At 42.5% G+C, this 25709-nt stretch overlaps 1 protein-coding gene across 1 annotated transcript; it reads left to right on the top strand.

The window, feature by feature from the left end:
• The first annotated feature begins 156 nt into the window (after positions 1-156).
• rybpb (RING1 and YY1 binding protein b) lies at positions 157-18857 on the top strand. The gene is made up of 5 exons (XM_085159949.1): positions 157-344; positions 956-1081; positions 14709-15014; positions 15103-15201; positions 15534-18857. The coding sequence occupies exons 1-5, from the start codon at positions 319-321 to the stop codon at positions 15781-15783; spliced, it is 807 nt and encodes a 268-aa protein (XP_085016075.1). The 5' UTR covers positions 157-318; the 3' UTR covers positions 15784-18857.
• The last annotated feature ends 6852 nt before the right edge of the window (positions 18858-25709 follow it).

Raw genomic sequence — 25709 nt, 5'->3', positions numbered from 1 at the left:
GCTGAATCAGCGCTGCAACACTGCAATCTGTAGATATGTATGTGTGTGGGTAAAGGAGCGGTCTGTCAAATATCTGTAGTAGTTATTAAAATAGCTACTAAATATCCAAGCCAGACTTTTAAACCCATGGAAGATGTGATTGGCTGTTTGCTGGTCACGTGCTGAAGTGCAGTCAGTCGCTGTGCCGTGCCTCGAGCCAGCACTGAGTGGAGCCTGTCTGCCAACAGCTTCAACAGCGGCTCTACCAGGACCATACTACACTCACTGACAATTAAAGGAGGCCCTTTTTCTTCTTATTTTCGAGGACTGTTCTTCACCATGGGTGACAAAAAGAGCCCTACCAGGTAATGCGACCGCTCGCTGTCGATTTTGACTTGTTTTGCGCGTTTCGAGCTCGATATTTGGATGCGTTTCTCTCACACGGGGATCGTTTCTCCCTTTTTCAGTTGGTATGCCACAGCTAGCTAGAATAGTGCAGTCACTATGGCGGCTACTCGCTGCTTTACAGCCCAGTCAGTTAACAGACAAAGGGAATTTTTTCCGAGGATACGCCTGGCATTCCCTGAAACGCTCTTGCGTCTCGACGAAGCCTTTTGCAGGGTCAATGTCGAAATGGGCATTATTTGATATTGGTTTTGTTAGCCGACATGCTAAGCTTCGATGCCGAAATTTTTAGCAATGCTTGCCTGCCCGCTAGCCTAGCTGGCGATTCAATCGGACGTTGTGGATAGTCGCTCGCTCCGCCGCTGTGGAGATTTACGAACCAAGGAGCTCTAACTGCCGGGACTCGAACCCAATATTAATGACAACACCACCATGCCCCGGGCTTTGCTGAGGAGCTCGTTTATTACACAACGCGCTCTGTTTGTCACAATCCCCTTTCTTGTTTATTCGTGAATTATATCTGTGGTATTTCAGAAACTAACTTGACCTTAACATTTGTGTCGTTTGTAAGGCCAAAAAGACAAGCCAAACAAACCGCTGATGACGGCTACTGGGACTGTAGCGTCTGTACCTTCAGGAACACCGCCGAGGCTTTCAAATGCAGCATCTGCGATGTGAGGAAGGGCACATCCACAAGGTAACGTAGCTCTCGTTCTCCCTCGCTCTCCCACTCGTCTGAGCGTCTCGTCTCCCCCTCCTCCTCCTCTTGCCTTGCCTTGCCTGGCTGCAGCAGCATTGCATCGCAATTTATGGGAATGACAACTTTGATCGACAGTCTATTTGTCCGTGAGTGAATGGGGACTTGTTGATGGACAGTCTTTGCAAACACATCCCGCCGCTGTCTGGATTATCTGTAGTTTCTCGTCTTATGCGTGCTAAACATTGTATTTCGCGTTTTTTTTTTTTAACGCATCCGTCTAGGTAGGCTGCGTGCTTCACTAGCCAAAGGGGGTGGGGTGGGGAAGAAGGACCGTCCTTGATGATAGCTGTACAGCTACGATGCATCCACAACATCGAAGGAGCTGTTTTTTTTGCTTTTTTCCCCTTGTTAACCCCCCATGGAGTCAAACAAGGTGAATTGCGTATATGTCTGCGCGCCTTTCACCTACCTGTAGGATTGCAGATTGTCATTTAACACTCACACAGTCGGATTTATTGAGCCTGAGAGTGATGGGAAGTTTATTTTTGTGCTTATGATTGGCGTTTGGATGCAAACTAAACATGTATTTATGCAATTTCAAAAGTCTAAACAGACTTTTTTACTGCCTGTGCCAAGTAGTTTAAGGCACCCTGATTTCAAAGCATGGCCTTGTGTCTCGAAAATCATATTTATCAGTCTAAAACATGTAAATTATTAACCAGAAGTCAAACTTGTTTTATTTCTCCTTAATCTGCTCTCAGATATTGCTCTAGATGAATGTCAGCATTTATAGTAACGGGGTTTGTGTCAGTGTTCCAGACATTTCCCCTAAGTTTAACTCAGAATAAAATCTGTGATGTCAGCAGAAGGCATTGTTTTATGGGAAACTGAGATGAAATCATTGTGTAACTTGAATCTCTTGACGGGATTCCCTTTCGTTTTTGTGTATACTCACGCCTACTCTTTCTGTTCTGGGGAATGTTTTTGATGATAAGTTGCGTGTACCGTGACCTGTGTTTGTGTGCTAATGTCACCAGTCGCATAGTGGTAATGGAGAGACAGATGAGTCATTTGTGGGTTGGTTGACAAGTTCCCTCGCATTCTAACCTTTACAGCTGTGGTTTACCATAAGTCTAACACTCCTGGCACATATGGGGAGAAAACACTAGACTGGTTTGCTGAGAATCCAAACGATTGAGCCCGATCTTAATTGTAAGTCTCCCCTCCCCCCTGATCTTTTTTTTCCCCAGCAGCGTGTAGTTTAAGACCACAGCTGATGATGTAGGCTGAGCACGCTGTATGAAAGCAGGAAGCGGAGACGAGTGTGTCACAGCCTTCCTGTTCCATCCCCATTTACCAAGCTTTGGCAACAGTCCAGTTTTCTCTATTTGGTAAAGCGCATGACATCATCGGTGTGGTTGTCACACATTCCTGTTTGATCTGAATAGTTAACCTTTGATTAATGCAGCTGTGTAGTTGTGGGGCTGCCTCTTATTCTAATGAGTACTAATTAGCCATCTTTTTCTTCACTGTTTGATGTATTCCGGCAAAGCTCGGGACGAAGCAAAATGCTCTCAGCTAAATGATTTACACTTAATGCTGTGTGTGGATGTTTGTCTTGCTGCTTTTATCTGGGGCTCTACTTTGGATGTGTGTTTATGCATGAGGACACACGTGTTTGCTAATTAGAGCTCCTCGCTGCTGAAGTTTGATTTGGATCGCCAGTTTGTGTTTGCTACAAGATGAGCGAAGCTGGGTATTGATTTATTCAGTCAGTGTGACATGATTGTGTTTTAAAGCAAGTTTGAAAAAGCTTGTTTTGCGCAGGGTGATTGTGCATAAGCTGGTTCTTTTCACTCCTTCCACGATATAGAGTTTTTTTTCTGTGTCCTGGCCACCAACATCTGGTCAGTCACAAAATTCTCTGTTATTGAATATGTTTGGGTACAACAGGTAGTAACCAGCTAACAAAGTATCTATTTCCTAGTTACGTTTTGAGTCTGGGGGGTCTGGGAATCCAGTATCAGAATAATTCATTCTGTTGAATTTGATGCATCCTATCCTCACAGTGTGCACGAAGCCAGACACCAGAGGGCTGTACTACAAAGCAGTATCGATGTTGGGAGTTTTCAGTGTCATGCACGTGTTTCTCCTTTTGCCTGCTTAGATCACCATAGCAACTTATGCTGAGCATGCAACCTGGTCCAATGCAGGTTACATTCAGAGTTTCAGTGTAAAATTCAGAGATAATATATGTGTTTACGTAGATTTTTAATTTGCTGCCAAGTCCATTTTACACTGCAGGAATTACAGCTCATAAAACACAGATTAGAAATGAATCAGTTTGTTTGTAGGCTATTTATCAGCAGGATTTATAAATCACTAGAAATTATTTAGCTACGATCTGGCAAAAAAAAACCCAAACCTTAGTGATTTCTACATCTCTTAACATTCAGCTATAAGACCGTGTTAGAGCTGAATGCACTGATGTTTAAATGTGTCAGTTTGAAAGTGTCAGAGCTCTAATGTGCAGCTGTCAAATCACAAATTAAAATCCAGCACTGACAGTGCACTGAGTGGAGATATAAATATATTTACGTATGAATATTTTTTTCTGCTATTCGGCTATTCATTATAAATCTGTTAAATACACATAGTTGATCCATTTTGTGTTACTTCTGTGGACGAGTAAATGACGCATAAGACAGCCCCATTAATGTGAGCACCCACAGACAGTGAAGAAGAGTGCCTGGGTTAACAAAGTTATTAGTCACTGTTGTGATACATGTTATTGCACATGTGGTTTTACGGTTTCGTTGAACCAGCTAATACAAAAAATCCTGGCCGTGTCAATCATGTTTCGTTATACACCCGTCTGGTGTTGATGGGAGACACACAAGTGACATGGGTCTTGCGGATTTGGAGATGGTGACCTGAATCACACTTTGTCCCCTGACAGCGAAAGGAAACGTAGTTAGCTGTGAGATATTCACCTGTGATTCATGCTAATGGAGACAAAATGTGCATTAACAAGAGCAAGACTGTGGCATCAGCATGCAGGGAGAGGCCCCGTCTTCCCCAGTCGAGTACAGCCTAACGAACCTGTTGACCCAGTTCAGCTCAGTGTTGAAACATGATACCCAAGTAGGTACTAAATGTACCCTCTGCCACTCTTGACTCTTAAACAAAAAGCACCCCTGCTTTTGCACCTGACCTCCTGCTAATCTACAAGTCCAAACAGCCCGGGTGTTCAGCCTCGGCATTCAGTGCCCGCTCCTTTGGTAATTGGAGTAGGTCTTGCATTAGCATCCCTTGTGGTGGCCGCTATCATATTTAAATGTTTCTGGCATCTGAACCTGATCACTGTGTGAATGTGACACTGTGTTGCTGTGCATCAGTTTGCTTTGTGGTTGTGTTTGGTATGTACCTCTGGCAGCCCCGGGGCCTAGAGAGAAACCATTAGGAGCCCTCTAAAGTTGATTGATGGTGGAGATCACAGGAAGTCTTGAGGTACCTCAGTCTCTGACTGCTGCGCTGTTATCTCCACTCTGTAGTCAACCATTTCAAGCAGCTTTCATCTCTGCTTTGTATAAAACAGGATAAATGGGTGTCTCTGACACGTAAGCAAAATGCAGTACTGCGTTTTGGTTTAAAGAAGCTTAAATGCAAATGTGCAGCTTATTTGATGCGTAGACTCAAGCAAGGCGGCAGAACCTGAATCTTTAAAAATAGTTTTCAAAGGTCTTACAAGTTAATTCTCAAACTCTAATGAATCATTTTAAAAGAAAATATTCAACTTGGGTTAAGTCTAGTTAAAATGCAGCAACTGCAGATGGACAAGTTAAAGCATGAAAGTAAAGAAAGTATAGCACTGTAATTAAAAATTTCATCCTTTGTGATGCGTTCCAAGTAAAAAAATATCTTTGAGTCTAGTAGCCAGATATTTAGCCTAAAATATAAACTCTTTTGAACACTCTTAATGTTTTCTTTTCATTTGATTTAGCTAAAAATACGACTTTTCCCCCCACATTTGCAAGTGAGTCTCTAAGTGAAAACAAGCCAATTCTCTCCAGTCAGCTGCATTTCATGTTACCTCGTCTTGTGTCTTATGACTGTTGCAAACATGCTGCATTTAAGTCAAACGTTCTCAGTTATTGTCCTTAAGGAGATTCAGAGTGGCTGGAATATAAATGATATCTACCTCTAAATCTTTAGTATAGGGTTAAAAAAACGAGGAAAGTCCATCGCTGTTTGTATATGTATATGTTATACACATATAGTATAATTATGTCAGTGCGTTTGCATGTGTCTCTGTGTGTGTTTTGTCTGTCTTATGCTATGACGAAATGGTTATTATAAAGCGTGGATTTTCGCACTGTCACATTAAGGCAGATTGTCTGGAATAATGGAATTACATAAGAGGGCGCTCAATTTATATCCGCACTCCCTCGCACAAGCCCCCACTGCAGCCCCCACTCAGAGGAAACTGCTTTTGCTTATCCAGCATTATCAGCATCTGCACCAAAGCCCTGAGCATGAGCGGGTAGCCCTAATCTGTACATGTTAATTGCCGGATTTAAAAGTTCTTAATTACTTCATGGGATTTGGCAGTGTGAGTGATTAAATACAATAGCCAATTTGGCAATCTGACAAAACGGAGAAATGTTGAGAGAGCTGTTGAATCCAGGGGCTCCTCCCATTCGGGAAAAAGACGACGCACGCAAATGACTGTGACAGTGAGGGAACGAGGAGTCCTCTGAAAATACAGGAATGAAAGCATGTGAGGACAAAGAGAGGGGGAGTTGTTAAGTGTAAGTAAGGAGAAGGAGAGGACAGGAGAGAAACGGACCAGTAAAGGGACAGAAGGAGAGCGTTATGTCTGGACATTTATGTGTGTGTATTAAGAGAGAGGGGGTTTGGCTGTAAGGGGGATGTGCTCACTGAGCCAAGAGTCTCCGGGGGATAAAGTAGAGTGAAGCGCATCATTACCCAGGGAGGGAAAGACTGGACAGCCTATTCCATTTCCACTAGCACCACTATTCATCCATGGGAAGAGAACAGCAAAATTTTATGAGTTTGAGAGCGAATTAGGAATCGACTACCTTACTAGTGGTTTGATCTTGTTGATTGTTTGGTCTTGCCAAGCCACAGGTGCATAATAAATCCTGCAGAAAGAGTCCTGGCTGCCGTGCTTGGCACAACCTTTGCCCTCTTGATGTCGGGTTTCCCTCACATCTTGTTTTTGTTTGCTTGATAACTGTTGTTCCCTTTGTAGAACACAAGGAGAACACAAGCCTGCTGTGAAGGTGTTGTGTCCCCTTTGGCAGCGCAGTGATTTTTTTTTCTCAGGAAATTCCAAACCAGGCTGTGTTTTCTCTAAAGTGAATGGGTAAGAATATGATAGGAGAGCAGTAATGATACAGTGATCCAGTTGACGGGTAACTTGTTCACAGTCGTGGCAAAGCAACAGAAGAGAGGTGAAGTGAGGTGAGGAAGAGACGTAGTTAAAGGTTGCAGGATTTATAGAGGATGGGAGGGGGATGATGGACGAGGAGAAAGTGACGAGCAAGTGGGGAAAAGAGCAAAGAGGGAATGATTGAGAGGTGGTGGAGAGGAGAAAAACAAATGAGTGATACAGGGTAATGTGACAGTGCTGCTGATGGAGGAAGCTCATATGTGCTCAGTGGTTTTGCAATGTCTTGCTGTCAGTCTGCTTGATGCCTCGCTGTTCATAGCCTGAAAGGTCAGTCATGGAAAGGCTAGTTAAAGTGAAGATAAAGCATTATTTGCACATATTAGACTTCTCTGCTTTAAATTTGTCCATTATACCATCTTTTAAAACACACATAAAGGTATACAGACAGACTATCTTTGGGCTGTTGGGAGAAGCAGAAATGCATGCCCACAGCAGTCAGCATGGTGCAAAACACTTAGTTGTTGGAGAAAGGTTGAGACATCTTGGAGTGATTTCAGTGAATTCTTCTCAGAATGTCCTTTCTTGTTGTTCTATTGTTGTATGAGGATAAAGGTATCAGTGCTTTCAAGGAACCCAATGTCTATATAGAACACCTAATAAAATTTGATAGAAACACAGTGGGAAATCCACAGAGGACCATGAGTAGATTATTTTTTTAATTCATAGAAACTAGGGGGGTAATGTCTGTGGTTCTGAAACTGAGACCAGACCCACAATAAAAGCATTCTTTGTTTCACTGTGTGTACACACATATATGTGTGTGTATACATAGGAAACAGCAAATATTCACACTTTTAAAGTTTTCAGTAAGGTGATAAATCTGATTTTAATTTAAGCTATAGATTAAATTTAAATTTTAAAAGAAACAAGAAAAAAAACGCTGATCTGTTACTCTGATTTTCCAAGTAACAGATTTTCTTTTTCTGCAAAGCTCTTTTGTTTCTTTCCTTGTTATAAATCAAGTGCATGCCTTTCCTTCACAGAGGTGTACTTTGGCCCCCTACTTAAAAGCCTAAACGTACTCTATTTACAGCTTGAGTCAGGCTGACTGACAGAGATCCTTCAGTTAACAAGATGAGTCTAGAGGAAGTAAAACTCTCAGGGTTTCGTAGCTGAACCCGAGGAAGGATTTGTAGCTGCCTGCAGCTGCCTTTGTGTCTGGATCGCTCAGGGTCTCTCATGCAGTCCAGTTTAAGCGGTGCGCGGCAGTTGGCTGCTGGCTCATCTCTTTCTCTTGCCCCATGGCTACAGTGCAGGTCTCCTGAGGAACACAAGCCTTTTGTAGCCTGGGATTCGTCATTCCTGTCTTTACCCTCAAGACTCCCCATAACAGAAGCAGATTGGGTGGGATAGGCAGTTGCCCTTAGGAGATGCTCTTTACTGTCAAAAAGACCTGCTAATCCAGGCCTAAATCTCTCTGCAACCATAATCCGTTCATTTACTTTTCATTTTAATTATATTTAGAGAATTGTTTAAACATCAGTAACTGCCTGAATTTTAAGTTTATGAAAAGTTGTGCTATATAATAGCATTTATGGGTTTTTTTTTGCCAAAAACAGTTAGCCTTATTCTTAATGCATGTCTAATTGGACTTGTGTACTAATTTATCTCCTAGTTGTGAATCAGAGGCTTTTAAAATTTAGATTAATGGGTTGTGTAGAATTTGTTTGCAAAGTCTATATGTTCCAGCTTAGCTATCAATAATTAACATTTCATATCTACTGCTCTTCGTGTAATTTCAGATTGTAGCTGTAAAATATCATTACGCTAGCTAAATAATGTTGGGCAGTTGTCTGTGTGTTCATGTTATTAACAGTTATCACAGTGTTCTCCAGGAACATTTTATTCCTCCCTTTTTATTGTCTTCTGTGTTTATTTTTCTAATATAATCAAACAAAACTAGTTATGCTTTGTGCTAACACAAAGTGTGAAAAAAGTAGTTGAACTGAAAAGTAGTTTTAAGTAAACTGAATAAAAAACACACACACACACACACACACACACACACACACACACACACACACACACACACACAGACAGACTCACACAAACAAACAAAAATACTATTTCTGGCTGCTTGCTTTCCCTTAAGATGTTTGTGGTGGAGACAAGAAGTGATTCGAACATTAAGCCCTCAAAATCCTGAGTGGAAGGAGCAGATGAAGGGCTGAATGCTTAATGCTTGTGGTGGGCAGTGAGAATGATTTGAGAAGTGCCATAGCCCCAGGCTCTTCTTGAGGTGCTTCGGCCTCTGCAGCACACTCACTTACACACATTACTTTACCCATGGATGGCTGGAGGTGACAGCACTGCTCCAGTCTCTTCAGGTGCAAAATTTCATCACTGGGAGCCTAAGCTCTGCACTTCAGTGGAATTTGTATATGTAATTTCTCAATTTAAATTCACACTAAATAAGGTACATACTGGATTTGGGTCAGTTAAGGCCAGTGTTTCTCACACATTCTTTACCATGGTGGGCTATGCAGCTATATTAAAAGGCATCAAATTATATTCAGTGTCCCACTTTCACATATTTATGCAAGAGTGTCGTGAGCTGAAGGCATTATTTTTCAGGTTGCTGATCATTCTTGTCAATGCAATATCTCAGAAACGCCTTGAGAGAGGTGTTCTTGGCACCAAGGTTCACTTGTACTCGCAGGCAGGGAGGCGCCGCCCACTTTCTTCCAGTTTCTGCTGATAAATGATACTAATGTCATGTTTTTGATAAATCTGTAAGGTCAAAAGTCACGTTCTTTGTGAAACTTAACTGGAATAGCCTTCCAGGGATGTGTGATCCAACAGTTGGAGCAACTAAGGAAACTACATATTTTGCAATTGGTGACAGATCTTGTGATTATTTAGACTGAAAATGCCATTTTTAGTGATTGCATAGATTTTCTCATCAGTGTTTAGTCAGCTGCCTCTTCAGTCGGTCTCCGTCTGGTTACTGAAAACTTCACTGCTTCAGAACCTCTGAAAGATTTGCTGTGAGTTGCAGTTCCCGTGTTAACCTGTAGCAGGTTGGGCTCTGGTTCATGTGGTACCATGCAGTGCTCAATGGGGGCAGCTGTGCGGAACAAGAACGCTATAAAGCATGAAGTGACTTTAATAAGTGCTAAGCATTGAACGTCTTTGGGTTTTGTTCTGAAATCTGAAGCTGTCGCCTTGTACTTTTACTTATTTATTACACATTTTTGTAAATATTTTTTTTCTTTTTTGCCTGAAGGAATTATTTGCTAGTTAAAGTAAATTCTTTCCAGCCAAACAAAGTGACAGTTCATTAAAATAAAAAAATCTTGCTGATAGATTTTATGTTTGAATTTGCTTTGACTTTCCTTAAATATAATGGTGGGATGTGCTATAGATGAATAACATGCAGTCCACAGGAATTATGACTTTTATTCACCTTATCACCTTAGACATGAAGATACCACTTTATGCATCATTTCAGAGAAAATCTTATTAGCAGTTTAGTAGGCAGGTCCCATGAACTGCTTGTCATAGAAAGTCTACAGAGACTGACGAGCATTAAACAACAGACTGAGAAACTGTGCAGACAAATCACCACCCTATAGTAACCACATTCATGGCAGCACTGTCACCTCTTGGCCTGTGCTGACTCTAGTCAGGGGTGGCAAACACTGAGGCTACAGAAAGATCCAAGCATAAAGGAACTGCTGGGAAATATGTGTGCATGTAGAGCATCAGTAGGGCTATAATTTCCAGGTCTTGGGGTTGATTACTTGGCAGTATGCTGTCATAAGCTGTTATTAGTCAGACAGTTGTCCTTCTCATTTTCACAAGAAGAAAATGGATGGAGCCTTGCAGGATGAATGTGTTACTTTTCCTTTTGGGAGGAGCACAAGATTTTTTTTTTTTCTGTCAGTGTGGCTGCATTTTGTTAAAAGGGGTTGTCCAAAAAAATAAATAAACTAATGAATAAAACTTTGCAAGCAATTTGCATACTACAGTCATATCATCAGAAACCTGTATACTAACTCATCTACTTTGAGTGTGAACATCCTGTAATTTGCATATTTGAATATGCGTTGGCTGCAGCAGCTATCCTCATACTAATTCGAAGCCTCCTCTCCCATCAAAACGTGAAGGTGATGTCACAGGATGATTATTGGAATTTGTTGCTCAGAACGTGAAGCCTGTTGGTTATTACTCTGTGGTTATAGTGCTGGGATAACCAGTTGATGTAGTTTTTATTTTTATAAAAGCACATAAAGATGTGCATTTGACATCTGGTTGGTTCTGGGTCTATTATCATTTATGTATAAAATAACTAGAATAATATGATTTAACGTGTAGCAAATATCAGCCTCTTAATTGTGTTTGTGCATCATTTAGAATAACGAGGTTAACAGAGTGGGACAATCGATTACTTAAAAATAAGGTGTGATTTCCATTGATCGAGATGTTAAAAGCCCGTGACATTCTCAGATGCAGGATTTGAAACATGTGCTCCAGGCTGAGGCTCTCTAGTCTTTCAGCTGTGAGTGAAGAAACTCAGTTTGGCCATGATTGTATGCAGGATTCAAGTTGCAGAACAACTTTGTAGATCACTGAAGGAAAGGAAGCCCCCATTGTTGCTGCGCTGATATCTGAATGAGGGAGTGGGTGACGTTTAATAGTCTGCGCTCTTTAGCGGGCTGGCCTTGGCCAAAGAACTCTGTTGTCTCTTAGTTGTCTCTCTCTCTCCTCTTCGCTCAGCTGTCTGCCGCTGCTTTCACTCAGTTTGGCAGGAAATAATTGCTTGTCCTCCACAGCACTTCAAATAAAAGAGCTGTGTTAATGAGGGCTTTCCTCCTTCTCTCTCTCACTCTCTGTGTCTGTCTGTATATCGCACTCTCCATCGCTCATTCCCTCTCTTCATTAGTCTCTCTCTGTGAAGTGCTCAGGCTCATTGTTTTTAGTTTCTGTAGAAAGAGTTGCCTCTGAAATAGCAGCCTCAGCTTTTGCTCCTGGCTGGCAAGTATCGGCTGCTCCTGACCAGTGAGAGCACCAGCTGAGCAGAGGTGTGGCTGCCGCTGTGACAGTTCAGGCTGAGTGGAGCAGTCTAACTATGGGTGTCAGTCTGACTGAATTAGGAGCTTTTAAGCATGATGATAGTTATTTCAGGGCATCCCGTAGAGGGAGGCTCCCCATTCCTCCCTCCCCCTCGGTCTGTGGAATTTGGAGGCAAGCATGGGAGGAGCTGTCAATCACAGCCTATTGTTGTGTGAAGGGGAGGTAATATGCTGTAAGCCCTCACAGTGGGAAATGATTCAACAGCAGGCTTTACACACTTGACACCTACGCACACACACACACGCACACACACACGCGCGCACACACACACTTTACCAGGAATATATTGGCAGCAGTGGGAGGTTGGAGCAATTTCTGCAATTGGACCCTGGGGTTTACTTTTGGTCCTACTCCCAGTATCCATTTTCCTTTGTGCTATATAGATGCTTCTTATTTGATTTGGATATTCACTTGTAAAAGTAATTTTAGCGGTGTTGTAGTTTAATTAGTACACTCCCATGTTCAACAATGTGGAATAATTCAGTAATGAACCGTAATGGTTTTTAAGCAGGAGACTTTTTCAGGGCCTCTATTATTTCATGAAATCCAGTAGCACACACTGTAGTGTCATGCAGAACGCCGTGTTAATGAGCCACAGAGCAGCAGTGTGCAAAGTCACGATGTATGGTTAGTGAATAAATAATGGGGTAAAGAGAGCAGTGGCTCTGTCATGCCAGCAACAGCTCATGGCTGACTTACAGCTGGCACTGAATCACCGGCTAACCAGCAGGACGGCTTCTGCTGCCACCAGTGCTGTCGACACAAATCTCAAGCTCTGACCAGGGCATCAATTCTGCAATGGGCTTATCAGTCACTCACTCATTCACCACCTCCTTGACTCACAGCACTGGCTGCCACAAAGAATGATATCTGGTCCTGTTGGATCCTGTCTGTTTACTCGTGGCGGTGGATTAAAGAAGTAGATTTATTATTTGTTTTCTTTTTTATGTGGTTGAGTGAAAACCTCGAATACGTTCTCATATTTTGTTAGCTGTGCACATTTCCAGCACGATGATGATACTGAATGAGGCATTCCAGAGATCTGTTGAATTCCCATAGAGAGAACCACGTTATTTCATCGAGGACAAGGAAAATCCTATGTCAGGAATTTATGTTAATGTCATCGAACATTACGCTTTATCTCCCTGGAGATGTGACACACAACATCTAGTGTCAGGGTACAAGTCCATTACTGTAGTTACTAAATTCATCACTTTGTATTTAAAAGCTTTGCTGAGTTCAGTTTGGCTTTTCCAATTAGGACCTCTCATACTCAGCACAGGAAGTAATTACTCCAAATTAAAGTGGAATTGGGATCTCTTTGATGGGAATAGGATAGGGTTGGCAATTATAAAGATGAGATTTCTCCCAGCTTTAATTTTCACCCACAGAATACTCCCAAAACGAGGCCACACACAGGGGCAGCAGGTAGGAGGGGAAAGAAAACGGGCTCCAGAGAACCACAGCAGCTAATGGATCCTGGATCAACAGCCCAGGGCTCATCAGCATTCAGCACAGCTGCTGTATTGATTGGAATGTAGTGCAAGCATTACAACATGATGCTCTATTATACCCCAATTGATTGTCTTCTGATCAGCTGCGGGTCCCCACCCTCTCCTTCTCACTCTGTAATAGTTCACAGCAGGAGGAGAATAAACGAGCTTGATGGAGCAGTTGAGTATTGGGAGCGAATCAGCAGAAAAAAACAGAAAAGATGGACACAGCTCTGAGTTTATAAGCAGCGGGCCACTAAAAGGTTGGGAGACTTTGAGAGCGGAGATTCAATTGTGAAAGATGTGCGAGGATTTAAGTGCAGAAACAAGAGTAACAGGAGTGGCAATATGATGTTGCTAAATTGAAACACTGAGTCCTGCCACTTAAGCTGCTGTCTGAAAACCACTCTCTACAGCAAGGCACTTAAAACAGTCTGACACGCTACAGCTTCATTTTCCGGCAGTAACCCTTGTTTGTCTGGACTGATGCTTGGACCAGCAGAGTTTCTACAACTTTCAAGCCTCACTCCTTGGCCACAGGTTTACTAAAGCAGTCAGAGGTCAAGGGATGAGGGCTGCCTTCTGCTCTGCTGGAGTATTGTTGCAAAAAAAAAGAAAGAAAGAAAGAAGGAAACTTCCTGCCAAGATTAGAAATGGTTTTTGGAAAGGTTGGGTATACACATCTAGTAGAACTTGTTCCTGTTGAAAGGGCCCCTGAGCAGCCATTAAGCTGTGCCCGGCTGTTTGTTTGCACGCTAAGCTTTTCGAGTGCATGTTTGTGTGTGTGATCGTACTTGTGGTTTACTCCTCACCACGCCTGCCCAGTGCTGGCTTGTGATTATCCATGTTGCTGGCTGCGGTTTGGTCTCTGCTGAGTCTCTGGAAGACTACAGCCATCTTTCCCTCTCCCCCGAGTGCCCCCCCTCCTCCTCCCCCAGATGCTGTTAGCTGATGTTCATCATGCAGCAGGTGTGTGTTTTGGCTCAGTCCCTCCGACTTTGGGTTACCTCACAACTTCCCTATTCAGCAGTTCTGTGGCGAGAGACCACAGAAAAGATGTTTTCAGAAACAAATTGTTTTATGTGAACCTCCCTCTCTGGGTAATTAGAAGTTGCTTGTGACATTTATCTTCCTTGTGTTTATTGTCTCTGCTGAATAAGAATGCTCAGTCAGATTGCGGTTTGTGATTATTTGTGTTTTCAAATGAGTATTAAAAAAAGGGCTCTGTGGTTGCTGGTGAGCTCACTGAGAGGGAGCAGCAATACCACGTCCAGCTGATTCTCAATCTGTGACAAATTGGGCCAACCCTACAGTAATCAGATTAGAGGACCTAAGTGACGTGTTGCAAATGTCCCACCTTGTGATCCTGTGCATTCATTTTATTACGACCGTGAGCTAATGAGATTAGTCCTAAAATAGAGCTGCTCCGCCAGCAAGCGGCTGCACAAACCTGCCTGTGCAGCAGCCCCCCACCCCACCACCCCCGACTGTAGCATGACCACGTTGGTCTGTGGCCAAAGTCAGTTCACAGCTTTACTACAAGGCTAATCCATGTTTGTGCCTTGGATCTCCTCCACAGGAAACCCCGGATCAACTCCCAGCTGGTTGCCCAGCAGGTGGCTCAGCAATACCCAATGCCTCCTCCACCCAAGAAGGAGCGGAGAGAGAGGAGCGAGCGCATAGAAAAGGAGCGCCCGGAGGGTGAAGGAGAGCGAGCCAACGGAGAAGGACGCCCACAGGTCGAACGTCCAGAGAGAGTGAGGCCAGAGGGAGACACTCCTGAGAAGGAAAAGAGCGACAAGGAGCAGCCAATCAAAGACAAACCCGACAGAGAGAAGGACATCAGCCCAGCTCTGACGAAGAAGCCCAGCAGCAAAAAGACCAGGTCAGCGTACGAATCACAGCGCATGTTTCTGCATGCCTGCAGTGGTGCTGATATCAATCCTCACTTGTGTGCGTTTGTTTTCCTCCAGACCCAAATCTGACAGCCATCAGAGTTCACCCAGTGACAAACACAGCATACAGTCTGGCAAATCAGCAACCAAGACCAACAAGAACTCTCACATTTCCAGGTGCGTAGCCCACTCTCCTGCTCTGCATGTGTTTCACAGAGCACGTGGTTTAACTTGTATGACTATGCAGTAATTCTGGTCAGAGAAACTCATCTAGCACAAGGTTAGTGGGAAAGCTCAGCTGATTCACAAATGATCTTTTACACTAAACGCCCACTCTTACTTTTGATGCACTTGTTCTGACTGTGCATGTGTCACCCGATGAATTGAGCAATTTAGTGTAACCACCCCCACAGTGCTGGAAGCCTCCCATTGTTGTTGCTAAGATGCACATGTTGTAGTTGGCAATCGTGACTACTAATATTTAGTTTTTCTCCTTCTCTTCTCCTCAGGCCCAAACTGAAGAACATTGACCGGAGTACTGCCCAGCAGTTGGCTATCACCGTAGGGAACGTCACGGTGATCATAACAGACTTTAAGGAGAAGACCCGCTCCTCCTCCACATCTTCATCCACCGTCACATCCAGCGCGGGCTCCGAACAGCAGCACCAGAGCTCCGGCTCCGAGAGCATGGACAAGGGCTCGTCACGCGCCTCCACCCCAAAAGGGGATCTCTCTGTGGGGCATGACGAATCGTTCTGAGGTCCCGCTGCCATCCTCCACCACCTATGACCCACCCTTGCACCGCTCCCCCCTTTTCCCATGTTTCTGGACACTATGGATCCCACAGGGGGAGGGATTTCACCTTTTCCCATCGCCGACCCGCCTTCATTCCACGATTTCCCCTGGATGCTAAGAGGAACAGTGAGGTGCCATCTTTTACGGAAAACAAGCGCCCCCGCTTGGCGAATATCCCTCGTGGTTACACCTGTGGCACAGGCGAGGAGAGGTGGCCTACACGGAATAACACCCTCATTCCTTCCCCTCAACCCCCTCCCCAGTAGCATCCAGACACTTGTATGTATTGTTTTATATTTGTACGTGGATGTGAGGCCAACTCAACTTTTTTGTTTGTTTGTTTTGTTTTTGTAAAGAAGAATTCTCCGCTGGGCACAATAACCACCACTTTTTTTAATAACTTTAAAACTATTATTACCTTTATTTATTACCTGTTGCACCTGTATACTTTGATATTCTCCTTTTTATGTTGAAGCTTTGCTGTGTAGCTCTGCAGATCGATCGTTCCTTCAGTGTTTTTACTACAGTCTGAAAACAATAGGACAACACACGCACACACGTCAGATACAACACACATATACACTCACACACATACACACACTGGTGCTAGATACACTGTGAAGCGGTTTTGCAGATCTGGGATTGCCCATTCGCTCAATGTGACAAAGTGCTGATGAATCAAATTCTCATTCACTTTTCTCAACAACACTGTCTCGCTGAACACTGTCGGGACCTCCAGGTCCATCTACCTTTTCTGTACAGGTCATTGTGCATCAGAAGAAGGTCACCTAAAGTTCAGACACCTGACTTTTTCAACTAGATTGTCTATGATTTAGTATGCTATAGCAGATCTCTTATACAGTATCTTATGTCTTTAACTGTACAGTGTAGGCTGTTGTGTAAAACACTAAAAGCTGTCAATATTTTTCTGCATTTGGTACTTAAATATTGAGTTTTCTGGCTGAAGGCAGAGCTGTCCTCTCAGCTGGTGAGGAGCCAGAGCATTTTCTGTTGTGACTGAATGATGGTTAAAAGCAGTTCCACTTGGTAAAACCATATCGAACTGTAAAAATAGACCTGTTGTGTCAAGCTGTTGTGAGTCGATTTTCTTTTCTTTTTCCTCCTCCACCTTCTTTCTTTTCTTTTTATGTGGTCCTGAAGTCCACCCAGAAAACAGAGTGCAGAGACGAGAACAATTTACAAAGATTGACAATTCAATTGACTTGTTTTTATTTGTATTAATTTAAGACTCCTCTCATTGAAGGCAAAACAATATTGCAGTAGTTAAATAGAAGACAATTGTTCTTTCAATTTTAATGCAGCAAGGCTTATTTAAGGGTTTTAATTCACGTTCACCTTAGCTGATACTAGACCAACATAATTTCCTTTTAACTGTATGAAATTGTATAAAGAATAAATGTGTATATGATATCTTAGTTTTATTTATTGAAGGACCAAAGGAATTTCATAATGACATGATACATAGACAGATGAATAACAATTTGAAATGCAATTATCTAATGTGTGAGATGAATAACAGTTTAAATAAAGACTAATATAATCCATGTAAATGGTGTTCTTATTGTCCACTCATCTTTGTGCGTGGCTAAATTGGGGCAGAGGTCATCATGCTGTGAGCGGAGTCGAGGGAAAACCACAGCTCCACACGCAGTGGTGGATGTTGCCTCGTCGTGCACACAGTGAGAAGCAGTGTGGGCGTGGAAAGAGCTCTGGGTCTTAAGACTTTGGCCTTAGCGAGCCCCTCTTCGCTCTGCTGGACTACCATTGTACATGCAGCTCCCCTAACGGAGGCCCCAGCTCACAAACTGAGCCGCTCCCAGAGCAACTAAAAGCCAGGTTACGAGAGGTAACCGTCCCCTCCTTTACCCCCCCTCCACCCCAAAACTAAAAACACCCTCCTAGGAAGTGAGGGGCAGGATTTGGTCTGTGTACACTCAAACGCTTTCCAGAGTCACACGTAGGGATGATAATCATGTGTGTTGTCAGTCCAGGAGATGTGTTTATTTTTTTCTGCTTCTGAGCGATGGTTAATATGTAATTATGTACTTTATTGCATACAAATATGGAATCAGTGTTCAAAGTGAGGAAAAGCAATGTGAATAGAACTTTAAAAAAAAAAGTGGGACTGCTGGTCAGAGGGGAAATGCTTTGTCCAATTTTTACAGAGAATGAAACCCTGCTTTGTAATGCAATCGGTTAGAAATGGGCCTAAAAAGCCATCTTTTCACCTGCCTTATCTGCAACCACATTCACTTTGACTGAGTACTCCCAACAGAAAGGATTCGTGGTTAAATTATTGACAAATGGGCCATTTGCTGAGTATATGAATTATTGCTTGTATATAGAATTTTAAAAAGGTGCAAAAGCAAACACTATGAATACTGGCATTGGAGCTGAAGTCTTTTTTTTGTTTCCTGTTTCCTTCCCGCGCAAGCAGTTCTGTTCTTGTGTGCGACCAGTAACCTTAATTTACTGTGTAAAGATGGTTACATTTTTTAGCTTTGTTTGTCAGACCCAAATATAGAATGCTTGTTTACTGACTGTATAATCTTAACCGTGAATTCCAATTACGTGTATTATACAAACTCATTTCTTCCTATAACGATGTCTTGTACAATGCTTTTAAAGTTATTGCTCTGTTTAAAAGAAAAATTAAAAAAAAAAAGTAGGGAGAGAACAATAATCCATTCTTTGTTTAATCCAGTTTTAGTTTTATCTTTCTTCTTTTCTTTTCTTTCTTTTCTTTCTTTTTTTTTTTAAAAACTTATAGCTGATGTGTCATTGTTTTCCCTTGTGAAATGGTCACATTATGTTCCTGGTGTGGAAATGTACTCAGCATTTTCAGCAGATCACAGCTCCTTGTCTAGCTTATAATGTTGAACTAATACATGTTTCTGGCATGTGCACGACTTTGCGCTTATAGGCTAACCCGATCATTTTCCTCTGCTTCAAATAGAAATGTCTATTTATGAATTTTGCTTGTAGTTTTTCACAAATAAAATTGTTAAAGTTATCTATTTTCTGGCTGTTCTGTGTCCTTTTTACGATACTGTTCGCATTCAGTGTTCGGGGTTACAACGTTGCAGTGCTTATGTTACAGCAAATGCACGACATTGCTTTTCCTTAAGTCAGTAATCAGATTTCATTACATTACTTACTGATCTAGTGATTATTCAGTTTTTTACTTACTGGGCATTAAAAAAAAACTTTTCATGCAAGTTTGAGCAAATGTCAGCAGATCTTAGTTTGTTCACGTGACGGGAACAAAGCACTCCACAAACTCTGAAGAGTGGCAATATCGAGTTGATTGGAATTTCTTGAGAAAGGACAAAAACATATGTTGGCTCTTTGAACACATTTTTAAATGTGAGAAATGCCTAAAAGTCATTAACCATACCAAACGTAAATATTGGCCAGTCTGCCATTAAAGATCATCGTTTTCAGTGCTGGTGCTATCTTTAGATGTGCCTGCGGAAAGCCAGCGTCTTCCTTGTTAACTTGTTCCTCTGCACTGTGTCGCCTCCGTTGCCTCAGAATCCTCCAGCTTCATTTTATCTTCAAGAAGCAGACAAAGTTGCAGGGAGGCAAATCAAGCAAGTCCAGCAGGAGGAGAGCGAACGTAGCAGTGGTGTGGCCAAGAAACACCAATGCACTCACACACTGCCTGAGATGACGCGCACCCCAGTGCAATTTGTTGTTTAATGTTCTTCCTTAAATGCTTCAGGACATTACAGCAGAAATCCGCTTGATAGTCTTGGCCTGAGGGATGATTTCATACAACACATACACGCAAATATTCTCCTGGTCTCCATCCTCACGTGATGGTGCTGCCTTCAGGCTTGGAAACTGAAAACTGCGTAACTGGAGACCAGCGCTTCCATGAACTCCACATGAAATTCGAGTGGGTTTTAAGCACACACCTTATATTCCCTCTCTGTACAAGTTTGGAGTTTGTGGTAGTAAAACGGGTCTTCCAGGAAAAGACCTAAAAATAGCAGCGGTGCTGGAATTCGTCTGGACGTGCCCATGAAGGTGACCCTGACTGTGAGACCGGGCCGATATATTTCAGTCTAGGTTCTTGATTTTTATGAAGATGATCCTAAAACGTTTTGATCGCACCTACTGCTTTGTCAAAAACATCAATAGATGTGATATATGAAAAATAAAACACACCCTTGGCTTCAGAAGCTCGTAACTCTGCCCCAGTTCACAGCAGTAACTTGTAGGTGCCTTCCTACCAGTTGCGATGTGTCTGACGATTTTCTTGCATGCACCGCTGTTTTCACCCCCGAAAACTTCAAATCTGGTTTTTTTCTCAGTTTCTTTTCTGTGTTTTCTTTTTTTCAAGCGCACCTCTCATGTGGTTCACCTCTGTAAAAAATATCTTTGTGATTGTAGATGAATCACCACCAAGATCAGCTGTAGGAGTTATCTGCAGATGCTCTAATGAGATTCTGGGGTTGTTGCAGACTTCTTTTTATAGTCCGCGATTGGGCTAAATTTGTCCAACCAGTCCTGAAAACGGTCACTTGTGAAATCTAGACCTCTAGTAGTTCCTTAAAGTTGTTTATTTCAAAATATTCTGAGATCTTATAAAATCTCATGGGCATTCGCAGCCTTTTCTGAGGGCCTTAGAGAGCTCTTTGGATCTTGGCATGATCAGTATCTACAGTGGATGTGAGAAGAATCCCGCTGAGTGTGAATATGAGCAAACCTGCTGGGCATGAAAACATCTCTGGCTGTGTACTAAAAACATGTGCCGATCAGCTAGCTGATGCTATTGCCGGCATCTCCCCTGCTTCCAGGCAGTCTCCATTATCCCTATACCTGGAAAGTCTGCAGTGTCTTGTCTAAATGAATACTGCACTGTGGCAATCACCTCAACTCAGATGAGTTGTTTTGACCGGCATCCCAGCCAATCTGGACCCTCGTCGCTTTGCATTTAGAAACAATCGATCCACAGAGGATCCAACTCCCGCTGCCCTCAAATCTATAGTCCCGCGCTTTGAAAATAACACCTATTTCTGAATACGGTGATTTGAGCCCAACATTCAATAGAATCTCCCTGAAGAAACTAATTGGCAAACTGAGTGCCGCACTTCCTGGTGTGACAGTTGGCAGTCACACCTCCCCCACTGTGGTGCTCAAAACTGGAGCTCCCCAGTGTTGTGTGCTCAGTCCCCTCCTGTTCATGCTGCACACCAATCACTGCATCCACAGACATAGCGAGAACATCACAGTGAGTTTTGCAACTGGATTGCAAACAGCGGTGAGAGCTCCCGGGAAAGAACAGTCTTGCTGAGGAAAACTTGCTGCCAAACGTGGAGAAAAGATAAGGAGCTGGTAGCTGATTTTGAGCAGGTGTACAACAAATTCCAAGCAGTCAGTATGACACAGAACATCTCATGGTTGTCACACTTCTTCGTAATGGCACAGCCACATGGCATTTCCACTTGATTGATCTAAACAGCCAAAAAGTCGTACAAAAACAGCGTAGACATTTGTGCAGCTGTCTCGGGATCTCCTGGGAGCATTACTATCAGTTATAGCCTACAGAACAATTTCAGGATCTGGCAACAGGGGACTATGGGCATCCAGCCTGGTCATCATCTCTAAGCACCGTTTTTTAAGGCCTAACCTTAAACAGACACTTTAGAAACTAACTCCAACCTGACAGCTTATCCTAACCACTAACCACAGGATCTCAACGCCTAATCTGGAGGACTACACCTGAGCATGTGGGTTCATTTGTTGACCCCCCCCAGCATGACCTGTGGGCCTGCCCCAGGACAGTTATTATCCAGTGCTGAGGTTCGACCAGACAAATGCATTTCAACTGAAACGAGGAGGAGTTTTAGTTATTTAACTTTACCAGGACAGCTTAGTTTAGACCGAGTTGAAGAGGAACTATCTTTTATGCCTTTATCTCTCATGGAGGCCATGATTGACACGTGCTGGTCTGTGAATTATCTTTGACCATCTACTCGAAACCAATATCAGTTGATGAACTGGATTGCGGAGGGTCTTCCTGACAGTCTAAGCCTACACTCTGTTATTTTTGGAAACTACAGCTCAATTATGATGCTGCCAAATGTGGGTTTTATGGCAAACGCTACATAGGCCTGATATCACCCTAAATGCCATAACACCCCTGACATCTGGCCTACATTATGTAGATCTGTGGCAGAGTTGAGGCATCCAGACTCTGAGCCAGCGCTGACAGTCATGGCCAGATGTGACCCAGAGATAACTGCAGATGTCAGCCTCGTTCGCTGCCAATGTTGCTATCTGGTCTGATTCTAATTTCAGAGGTTTGGAGATGTTATTCGGGGGTATCGCTGCTTCTTTTTACGTGACGTACATCAGCTCTGTTTTATGTATTCAGAATTTGACTACTCTGTATTGTTTGTTTGAGTGTATCAATATTTATATGTAGACACTGTTCAGAGATGTCAAACAGTTTCTGTGGGATGTACTTACCTGTTCACATCACTGCATTGTTTCATTGTTTGGACAGGGATTTCTGCTGACGTGTGGGTACCTGCATGTCGCAAATGCAGGGCAGAGTGTGCTAACAGAATACTGCATAAAGTAATACACACCTTTTTTTCTTTTTTTTTTACACAAGAGCAATGTGTAATAGATTACTTGTTTAAAAAAAACTGCCCTGTGTTTACAGGTGCTTCTTAGTCCACGTCTTTAGTTGCTCTCTCTGCCAGATAATGGGACGTGTATATGGATCAGAGTTGGCTACTATTGATTGAGATGTGTGTTTGTAGGAGAGGAAGCAGCTCCTACTGTGTAGCGACACATGACTTGAGGGAGCCCTCATACTGACAACAGCTTTCAATCTCCATCTCCCTCCAGGGGCAGGTTAGCAGGCGTCTAATGTAGCATTTAAAAGCTCCAGCCCACGACTGCTTTCCTCTGTCACTGCTGGTAATCTGTACAGATAAGAAAGTCGGCTGAAGTGAATAGCTCACGTTTGTTTTAAGGGTAGATTCACTTTGGTGATGAGATTACCCATGAAGGCAACATGGCTCATTCCCTCTGGGTAATGCAGAGCAATGTTTGTCCAAAGTCTCTTTTTATTTTGTTATTACAGTTTTTTTTTGGTTCCTTAATATTTCTTTCTAAAAAAAAAAAGTTACATTCAAAAACTTATTTTTCTCTTCATAAAATTTCATTTTTATTACAATAGTTTGTTTTCATATAATACAAAAAATCTCTAGTGTTTCTACTGCTGTCCTGGGGTCAAATTGAATGTTCTGTTTGAGGACCTACTGATCTGCATTATGCTGCAGTCACACTGGTGAAAACAATGTTTGGAGACTGCAATATGGAAAAAACGATTGCAACTGTTTCCCGTGAACTTACGATCTCATTGCCTTTGAAATGGTTGCTTCAAAGACGGGGCCCAGGTCTGAAACCGTGCAGTCAGTTATCGTCTCCGAACAGTCTTTGGTGTGTGAAGACAGCAGTTAGCCAGAGCCAATCAGCTATCAGTGTGCTATCAGCTTGCGATTAAATGGGATCAAGTTGGCATCTCACATGTAGTGATGTAGTTGCTGAAAAACTGTGATTAACCTGCCACATGACATAAATGCTCTGAAATCGTGATGTTTATGGGAATATAACTAGAACACAACCGGCTGAGCAAAGTGAAGCGTTGCAGATGAGTTGCTCTCGTTAGTGTTGACTGGCTCAGTTTGAGTGCAACATGGTGGCAATCTGTCTGCACTTATAATTCACATGGCTGTTATTTACAGACCTCCCTCAGTCTGTGGTTGAAAGTGGTTGTTCAAAGGTTGACGGTTTTGCATGCTCAACCTCGGAGCGACCAGTTGGTTGCTACTGCTATTTGCAACAGTTTTGCCTAAAGTGAAAAAATGCAATACAGTCACCAGGCAACCACTGATTTCTTCTGCTCGCTGTCCTGCTATTACTCCAGTGTTATTAGGCAATGTTTAAAATGATTATATAATAAAGTGTTATCTAAGAAATCATTAAGAACAACATGACGATACTAACACCCTCTCTTTCTTTTTTTACATTTAAATTTTTTACTTTCATTGTTTTTTAATAATTGGACACCTCATTATAATAGACATGTTTCAGCTCCAGGCAGTTCAAATGAACAATGAAATTAGCAGCTGGTAACTGTAATGGCACCCACAGACAAATAGAGCCAGTTACTGCATGCAGCAGCAAATACCATAAATCATCGAGAGGCATCGTAGAGTAACATGACATTAGCAGATTTGCGAATCTCAGTTTTCATGTACTCCTGTCCCTTTAATCGAGAGCACTTAAATTTTGAATATTATACCCTTTGTATGTAAAATCATCCTCGAGCCCCAGTGCCTAAAGAGAGCTATTTCTTCCTCACTAGTTTCTATGTTTCCAGTTTGTATGGAAATACTTCATTAGAAAGATTATTTTTTATTTTTTTAACAGAAAACTTCATTTTTGAAATATGCAGTCTGGACTAACAAGAGTGTTTCTTCTTTTAGGGTTTTTTGGACCTTTTTCCACAGAGCCACAAAAACAACTTCTCTCTTTGATCTTCCCATGAGCTATCATTCATTCTGAGCTGTTTTCTCCACCTGTATCTCAGGCATTGTTGATCAGAAATGTGTTTATGCAGTAGTGGCATTTATTACTACTCAGAGCGGAGAAGAGCTCAGTTAATGATGGAAGGTCTCCTGGGAGACCATGGCAACATAAATAAGGTGTGTGGTTCAGGATAACCTAATCCAACCGTAACTATAACCCAAAATGTAAAAGTACAGAGGGTGTTTAAGGCCAGACTGGAAGCTGGATGCACCAGGAGAAGTAGCTAGATTGCTTTTTATGACCTAATATTTTTTTAGTACCTCCTTCATGACCTGCTTTTTTCAGCCTTTTCATGACAGTAAATTTCATGACATAAAATATGATTACAGTGTCAGTTCTTCAGCCAAGGCAGGATAGATTTTTGGCATTCTTTCCAACACCAAAAAGCTATATATACGAGCTACATGTGCTCATCTATCCTTGAGCCTTCAGTCTTAACCTACCTGCTCCAGCGATGCTTAGGAAACTCCCTTGAGGGATAAATGGAGTATATAATAAAAACATTGCTCTGAGGTCACTTCCCAGGCAGCAAGGGCAAAAAGTGAACATGGGATGTGCTTTATTTTGATGTTACTTCAGAAGATTTTTTACTCACATATTGCAAAATGTATCCAAACAGAGCAGACAGGATATTAATAATCCATTTGTGTATTCTCTGGAAAGCAAAAGAAGAAATATGAGGTGAAGAAATCTAGGTCTTAATTTTTTGGCTCTTATTTATCCCCCTATGTCTTTCTTTCTTTCTTTCTTTCTTTGCTTCAGATCAAAGACCTTCTTTCAAACTTTTTCCATTCAGGTCAAGGTCCAAGCAGACTTAAACCGGCTGCCAGCTCAAACTGCCATACTGTGACTAGATCCATATGTTGAGGAAGGGTTAAACATCTGCAGATAAGCAAACCACTTTTATGTGAAAAGGAAATCAAGACGCCTGGTGCAGAACACTGGCAATGTGTGAACCAGAAGATGAAGCGAGCCATGTTTCCTCTCACACCACAGATTCTGAGATGTTTACAGTGGTTTCTGCGCTCACGCGCCGGAAATACTCAGGAAAACAGACGATGTAAATAACTGTGCAACATCATCGACGACTTCAGTGCACTGCTGTTTATTCTTATTGAGCTGCAGTCTGGAAGAGGAAAATTCGAATGACTCATTCAACCCACTTCTTACTCACTACGCTACTCTAGCTGTACACCGCTGAACTGATATTGAAAAATTTGAAGAATCAGGTGTGGTACGGTTCTAGTTGTGCA

Source organism: Neolamprologus multifasciatus, chromosome 5 (assembly GCF_963576455.1).
Source record: "Neolamprologus multifasciatus chromosome 5, fNeoMul1.2, whole genome shotgun sequence".
NCBI classification, from domain to species: domain Eukaryota; kingdom Metazoa; phylum Chordata; class Actinopteri; order Cichliformes; family Cichlidae; genus Neolamprologus; species Neolamprologus multifasciatus.
This window is presented reverse-complemented; position numbering and strand designations above follow the sequence as displayed.

Excerpts from the sequence above, each read along its gene's own strand:
- rybpb (XM_085159949.1), top strand. The coding sequence starts at position 319 with ATGGGTGACAAAAAGAGCCCTACCAG. Across the intron at positions 345-955 it reads GACAAAAAGAGCCCTACCAG|GCCAAAAAGACAAGCCAAAC; the intron begins GTAATGCGACCG and ends GTCGTTTGTAAG. Across the intron at positions 15,015-15,102 it reads CCCAGCAGCAAAAAGACCAG|ACCCAAATCTGACAGCCATC; the intron begins GTCAGCGTACGA and ends GTTTTCCTCCAG.